The sequence below is a fragment of the Callorhinus ursinus genome, unplaced genomic scaffold (genome assembly GCF_003265705.2).
Source record: "Callorhinus ursinus isolate GAN/ISIS: 27379988/994484 unplaced genomic scaffold, GSC_fseal_2.0 scaffold15, whole genome shotgun sequence".
Classification (NCBI taxonomy): Eukaryota; Metazoa; Chordata; class Mammalia; order Carnivora; family Otariidae; genus Callorhinus; species Callorhinus ursinus.
In genome coordinates, this window is record NW_027397077.1 from 45319762 (window position 1) to 45327664 (window position 7903).

The window sequence follows — 7903 nt, forward strand, 5'->3', positions numbered from 1 at the left end:
TTTTTTAAAGATTTTATTTATTTATTTGAGAGAGAGAGAGAATGAGAGATAGAGAGCACGGGAGGGAAGAGGGTCAGAGGGAGAAGCAGACTCCCCACTGAGCGGGGAGCCCGATGCGGGACTCGATCCCGGGACTCCAGGATCATGACCTGAACCGAAGGCAGTCACTTAACCAACTGAGCCACCCAGGCGCCCAGTAGTGCTAAGGTTAAAATATCCTGTTTGCTGAGGCAAACAGCGTTAGCTTATGCTGTAGTTTATCATAAAAAGAAATAAAATATTTGATTCTTGACCAGCAAACCTTTGAACCTTACAGCTGTCAGTCCCCACATGATTCAGGAAGTGTTAAATTTGGTCTCCCTGCCTGGCAGAGCTTGTTTTTGTTTTGTTTTGTTTGCTTGGCAAAGTTTAAAAATTTTTTTCTCGTTAGTTTTAAATTTAAAAAAAAATGAGAATATGACATAACTATTTTTTTTTTTTAAAGATTTTATTTATTTATTTGAGAGAGAGAGAGAATGAGATAGAGAGAGCACGGGAGGGAAGAGGGTCAGAGGGAGAAGCTGACTCCCTGCTGAGCAGGGAGCCCGATGTGGGACTCGATCCCGGGACTCCAGGATCATGACCTGAGCCGAAGGCAGTCGCTTAACCAACTGAGCCACCCAGGCACCCATAACTATTTTCTTTATGCATATACCCATTTATACATAATTTTACATAAGCGTATAAATGGGATAATTTTAAATTTATTAATCTGTCTATATAAAACTTAATGGCAACATTAAACAAGTCACTTATCCTGCAACCCTAACATGACAGCTTATGTGTCTTTGTTCTGATCCATGAAAAAATCTGTTCCTTAGATGCCAGTATAGTCAGCTCTGTGTTGTCTGCCTAGTCATTCATCATTCAGAAGCTTTCATTAGCTGCTGCTTCCAAGTTGCAATGAGACTTGATATTTCTTTTTTTTTTTTTTTAAGATTTATTTATTTATTTTAGAGAGTTTGCACAAGTGAGCAGGAGCGGGGAGGGCAGAGGGAGAGGAAGAGAGAATCTCAGGCAGACTCTATGGTGAGCACGAAGCCGTATGTGGGGCTCGGGGCTCAATCTCATGACCCTGAGATCACATCCTGAGCCAAAACCAAGAACCGGACCCTTAACTGACTGTGCCACCCAGGTGCCCCGAGAATTGATATTTCTTTCTTTCTTTCTTTTTTTAAAAGATTTTATTTATTTATTTGACAAAGAGAGAGAGATAGAGCAGGAACACAAACGGGGAGCGGGAGAGGGAGAAGCAGGCTTCCTGCAGAGTAGGGAGCCCGATCTGGGACTCCGTCCCAGGACCCTGAGATCATGACCCGAGCCGAAGGCAGACGCTTAATGACTGAGCCACCCAGGTGCCCCAGTATTTCCTTCTTTTTTTTTTAAAAAGATTTATTATTCCAGGGACGACTTCTGGGTGGCTCAGTTGGTTAAGCGTCTGCCTTTGGCTTGGGTCATGATCCCAGCGTCCTGAGATCGAGCCCCACATCAGGCTTCTTGCTCGGCGGGGAGCCTGCTTCTCCCTCTCCCGCTCCCCCTGCTTGTGTTTCCTCTCTCATGTGTCTCTCTCCTTCTGTCAAATAAATAAATAAAATCTTGAAAAGATTTATTATTCTAGAGAGAGTGCAGGGGGGCAGGGGCAGAGAGAAAGAAAGAATCCCAGGCCGACTCCATGTTGAGCATGGCCCCTGATGCAGGCCTCAGTCCCAGGAGCCTGAGATCACGACCTGAGCCGAAGCCAAGAGTTGGTCACTTAGCTGACTGAGCCATCCAGGCGCCCCTGAGAATTGATATTTCTAATGATCACTCTGGAACACTGAAATGTTGTTAAAATGAGATTCAGTTATGCTGGGACATTTCATGTGAAAATTAAGGTGGGGTTGTGTCATACTTTGTTAATGGGCTAGAGGCAGAAAGAGATTAGGGGGTTAATTAGGAAGATATGTGATAATCTTGGCAAGGGAGAATTGTTTGAACTGAGGGGGCAGCAATGGAAATCCCGGAAGGGATGAATTTGAGAGACATTCTAAGGCAGGATTAACCAGACATTAGGGATGGAGTCGAGTGAGGCATCCGAACATGTAGGAGGGTTTTGGTTTAGAAGTGGTCAGATGGTAGTAGTATGTATTAACAGAGTAAGGAATTGGGATCATGAATGATACTAGTGATACTAGGTATGTTGGGTGGTCAGTGGAGCTGTCTAGTGAACCTTTGAAAGTAAGAGTTTAGTGCTCAGGGCAGAGCGTGGGATGAAAAGCAGATCTGGAACTTGAAGCCAGGAATTGGTTAAGTCTGTCCTGGGAGAACGTGTAAAGCTTAACTATATTTTAAGTAGGTACTTCAGAGTAGTGATAGTGTGTGATGGTGTGACTGATGAAGATGCGCAAGATTAGAGTTCCCTAAGGCCATATCAGGAAAAGTGATCCGTGTTCTGATGTGTTCTGATGTGTTCTGACCTCGGAGGACAAATTCCAAAGAAGCCTGTTAAATGCCTTTAATTTTCCACTAACAGTTTCTGGGCCTACCAAAAGTTATCTTCTGGCTTAGAAAATTCAGATTTATTTTTGAGTTAATATCCTATGGATTTTAGTAGTTTCCAGGCCGTCTCTTTTTCTTTAAAATGCTAGTAGCTTTATTTTTTTAGTTATGAGAGTGGTACACGTTCATAAAACCAACTGGAGAAAATAACAAAATAAAGCTTATTCTCCTCCCTAGACAGTTACCATTAACAGTTTGGAAACATTCATCGGAATACTTTTCTTCACATACACTTGTTTATGTTTATTCTTTAAGGTAGAATCATACTGTGCCATTTGTGAACTGATTTCTATTATTTACACTGTACATGGAAATGCTTAATATCCTTTTTAGTGGCTGCCATTATCCCACTGTGTGGCTCTGCTGGAATGCTTTTAACCATTATCCTGTTGTTGGACCTTGCTGGACCTTTACGTTTTATACCTTTTTTTCCCCCCAAGACTTATTTATTTTAGAGAGGGAGAGAGTGGGGTGGGGGCAGAGGGTGAAGGAGAGAGAAAAATCTCAAGCTGACTCCCTGCTGAGCACAGAGCCCGACACAGGGCTCTACCTCATGACCTGAGCCAAAACCAAGAGTCTGACGCTCAGCCAACTGAGCCACCCAGGCGCCGCTATGCTTTTCTGTTACTATAAACAATTGTGAAATGAATACCCAGACATCTGTCTTAAAAGGCTTGAATTAATAGGTTAAAGATGATCTCTTAAAGGTAACTGGTTTTTGTCTTGGGTACGAAATGTTGCAACATACAACTCAATGACTTTGAGTTGCTATTTCTGTTTTCAGTTCCCTTCATCTCTTAATTTTCTTGCCTTGTTCTTGCTCCAGTGGGAGATTCTTCATAGTCAAGCTCCCAGTTGCTCTCGATCCTGGGGCCAAGGTTTCGGTCATTGTGGAAACAGTCTATACCCATGTGCTTCAGCCGTATCCAACCCAGATCACGCAGTCAGAGAAACAGTTTGTCGTGTTTGAGGGGAACCATTATTTCTACTCTCCCTATCCAACGAAGACACAGACGATGCGTGTGAAGCTTGCCTCCCGAAATGTAGAAAGCTACACCAAGCTGGGGAACCCCACGCGCTCTGAGGACCTCCTGGATTATGGACCTTTCAGAGACATCCCTGCTTACAGTCAGGTAGGCTGGTGTGGAGTCCAGTCTGTCTCTACCTACTTCAGAGAATGTCTTCTGGAGTGACTACTAGTGGACGAGCTTGGTGGTGTGAGATGGGTGTAAATCTGAAGTCATTTTTAAGATCATCCCCAAACATTTTCACCTGCTGTGAAATGACTCCGTGGGGGTCACCTTTCTCATTTTGGGAGTATAGCTAGAGGCTGGGAGGTTTAGGAAGATTTTGTCTAATAAGGAAAAACATGGCAGATGAACCTCATAAACTTCATGACTTGGATTTTTGAAGCAGTGACACCATGAGCTGAGTTGAATTATTCCATCAGCATTTAGGACCTGTCAAAGCCTAATATTAGCCAGTGACGATAACTGGAGATTGCTGAGGTCTCTGAGGGTGTCCCACAAACAGCAATCCTCTTCCCCCTTCCCAAGTTCTGTACACACTGAGAAACAAAAGTATTGAGGTAGGTAGGAAGTGAAAAAATATGTAGCTTTATTACAGGTAAACTAGGTTGAAGGAGATAGAGTTCATCTACAGGTACTGCAGGAGGTTTCCTAATATTGAATCCCAAATTGAGACAAAAGTGTCCATGCAAATAAGGTGGGCCAGGGCAAGCCTCTCCATGTGGAAGTCTTGCCAGCAGATGAAGTGAGCTCTCTAACTGCCTACTGGCAGGTATGCCAGATGGAGAAGAGCAGCTGGGCAGAGCATGCCCTGTCTATTCTTCTCCACCTTACGCTTTACCTACGGGATGCTGGTCCTCTGGACGAAAAGGCTCAAAGTTATACTAACAGAACTCCCATCACATAAAATAAAATGTGAGCCCAGCGGCATTAACTTTTTAAGTGCAAGCAAGGTGGAGGAGAAGGGCATTAGGGAAGGGAAGAAAAACTTGCTGACCCCCCATCTTATTTCCTAGGCTCTGTAGATAGTGTATTAAATAAGATCATTCATTTCATTGAATCAGAGTTAAAAACAGTTAATTTTTTTTTATTGTCTAGCGATAGATGAGGAAACAGAATCAGTGAAATTAAATGACTCCTTCAAGACTAGACTACAAATAAATTAGCTTCCAGGGAAGATGAGCAAGTTGTATGTAGCACAATTAGCAAATATACTCACATTAAAGAAGAATAAAAAAAAATAAGGAGGTAGCATGTGGAGGGTTGGAGTGGGGGTTGGGGGAGAATGGAACAAGGCATTGTGGGTCGAGGCCCAGAGATAGGAGACCAGGTGCTGTGCTGGTGGGGGTGGCTGCTGGGGTAGTAAAGCTGGCTGCCTTGCTGAGCCTAGGAGTTGGGCCCTAAACGTAGAGGGAGCAATCAAGGCTTAAAAAAGACTGTTGTTATGGAAAAGTTCAAACATATACAGAGGTATAGAGAATAGTGTGATAACTTCCCATACGCCTATCACTTTGACATTGTCAATGAGTATCAGAATATTACCACACTTATCAGCAGTCTTTTTTTCCTCTGTTGTAATATTTTAAAACAAATCTTAGGAATCGTGTCATTTCAGCTTATATACTTGATTGTCATCTCTAAAATACATGGATATTTAAGACTTCTATGCATCTCTGTGTTTAGAACATGTGTCACTGAGGAGGTACAGTCAAAATAGTTTGTTCTAATGTCACTTGAAATAATTGTTTCTGTTTTCTCAGTCTCAGATGTCAGTTTGACATAGTTAGGGCTGTTCATTTTGGGTCATTTTCCACCAATTGGAAAAAATTCCAATTAAGAATTTTTTTTTAATTGATACAATTTTTTGAAATGAAGACAGCCAAAATTATTTAACAAGGTATATTCAGAGAACTCTTGCTTCCACTTCTCCCTTCTGTCTGTTCTTTTTGGTGACCATTTATATTAGCTTTTGGTTTATCTTTCTAATGTTTTTTTTTCTATAAATATATGCAGATTATAGTAAATTTATATTCCCCCATTTCTCAGAAAAGTAGCACCCTGTGTATACTGTAGCCTTAGGGGTTTTGGTGGGGGAGTGAGAGTGTTTCTCTGTGATTGCTGGTGTAGTTACCTTGTGGTGCAGAGAGCCCTGGGGGCACATGCCTCTGTGGAGCCAAGGGACCGGCCGCTCTCTGAGTTGTGTTTCTTCTAAGTGCATTATTTCTTTCTTTTCCTTACTTAAAACTGAGTGATTCAGTTCATATTGGGGACAGAAATGTGTCTCCTTTGTATAAGCTTCTAAATTTTGAATATTTTGGATTTTGGACTTTTCCCCCCCATTTTATTTATTTTTTTTGAAATTTTATTTATTTATTTGACAGAGAGAGACACAGCGAGAGAGGGAACACAAGCAGGAGGAGTGGGAGAGGGAGAAGCAGGCTTCCTGCAGAGCAGGGAGTCCGATGCGGGGCTCGATCCCAGGATCCTGGGATCATGACCTGAGCCGAAAGCAGACGCTTAACGACTGAGCCACCCAGGCGCCCCTCTTCTTCCATTTTAAATTAATAAAATGCTCATGAGAGACTGTTTGGCAAATACAGAGGGAAATTTGACATCCACTTTGACATGGTAGGACCTGAGTCATTTCTTTCTAAGCATAGGGGCTTTTTAATATGGAAATCATACTGTGTATAAAGTATTGCATACTTTGCCATTTAGAATATTCTCTAAACATTTAAATAGCCTTTGTAAATCATTTTTAATAGCCATTTAAGATCCTATAATTTGATGTTTTATAGCTTATTTGCCAAGTTTCCTGTGTTGGACAGTTAGCTTTTTTTCTCTAACACTGTAGTGGTCATCTCTTTACATATAACTTTTTATATAGGGTAGATTTTTTATTTTTTATTTTATTTATTTATTTTTTTTTTAAAGATTTTATTTATTTATTCATGAGAGACAGAGAGAGAGAGAGAGAGAGAAGCAGAGGGAGAAGCAGGCTCCCAAGGAGCAGGGAGCCCGATGCGGGACTCGATCCCAGGACCCTGGGATCATGACCTGAGCCGAAGGCAGACGCTTAACCATCTGAGCCACCCAGGCGCCCCTATTTTTTATTTTTAATTAAGTTTTGACTTTAGTTCCAGTTAGTTAACATATTGTGTAATATTAGTTTTAGGTGTACAATGTAGTGATTCAGCACTTCCATACAACACCCGGTGCTCATCACAGTAAGTGCCCTTCTTAATCCTCATCATCTATTTCACCCATCCCCCCCACCTCCCTCTGGTAGCCATCAGTTTGTTCTGTTTGTTCTCTACAGTTAAGAGTCTGTTTCTTGATATTTCTTTCTCTCTATATATATACATATTCTGTTTGTTTGTTTTTTAAGTTCCACATAGAAGTGAAATCATATGGTATTTGTTTTTGTCTGACTGATTTCACTTAGCATTATACTCTAGCTCCGTCCATGTTGTTGCAAGGGGTAAGATTTCATTCTTTTTTAATGGCTGAATAATAAACACCCAGTAGGACCATTGCTGGATCATAAGGTAGTTGTATTTTTAACTTTTTGAGGAACCTCCATGCAGTTTTCCACAGTGGCTGCACCAGTTTGCATTCCTACTAACAGTGCATGCGGGTTCCTTTTTCTCCACCTCCTCACCAACACCTGTTGTTTTTTTAGTTGATTTTAGCCCTTCCGAGAGGTGTGAGGGGATATCTGATTTTTTTGATTTGCATTTCCTTGATAAGTGATGATGAGCATCTTTTCATGTGTGTTGGCCATAGGATAGATTTTCTGAAGTAAAAGTTTTCAAATCAAGACATACGAACTTTAAAAATCTCCTGATGTGGAGGCTCCCTGGGTGGCTTAGTTGGTTGAGCTTCAGACTGTTGGTTTTGCCTTAGGTCATGCTCTCAGGGTCCTAGATCGAGCCCAGCCTTGAGCCCTGCCTCGGGCTCTGTGCTCAGCAGGGAGTCTGCTTAGAATTTTCTCTTTCTCTCCCTCTGCCTCCCCACCCATGCATGCACCCTCATCTTGCTCAAATAAATAAATCTTTTAAAAAATTAAAAATCTTTTTTTTTTTTAAGATTTTATTTATTTGATAGCACAAGCAGGGGAAGCAGCAGACAGAGGGAGAGGGAGAAGCAGGCTCCCCGCTGAATGGAGAGCCTGATGTGGGGCTTGATTCCAGGGCCCTGGGATCATGACCTGAGCCGAAGGCAGCCGCCTAACTGACTGAGCCACCCAGGCGCCCCCAAAATTAAAAATCTTTTTAGTTTTTTTTTTTTTTTTTTTT

General features: G+C 41.8%; 1 protein-coding gene across 1 annotated transcript in view; it reads left to right on the forward strand.

Moving 5' to 3' along the window:
- RPN1 (ribophorin I) overlaps nucleotides 1–7903 on the forward strand; it is a 27987-nt gene that overhangs the window by 5257 nt on the left and 14827 nt on the right. Inside the window, exon 3 of the mRNA XM_025885731.2 lies at nucleotides 3404–3710. Within this exon, the coding sequence (XP_025741516.1) occupies nucleotides 3404–3710 (307 nt within the window). The remainder of the gene's footprint in view (nucleotides 1–3403; nucleotides 3711–7903) is intronic.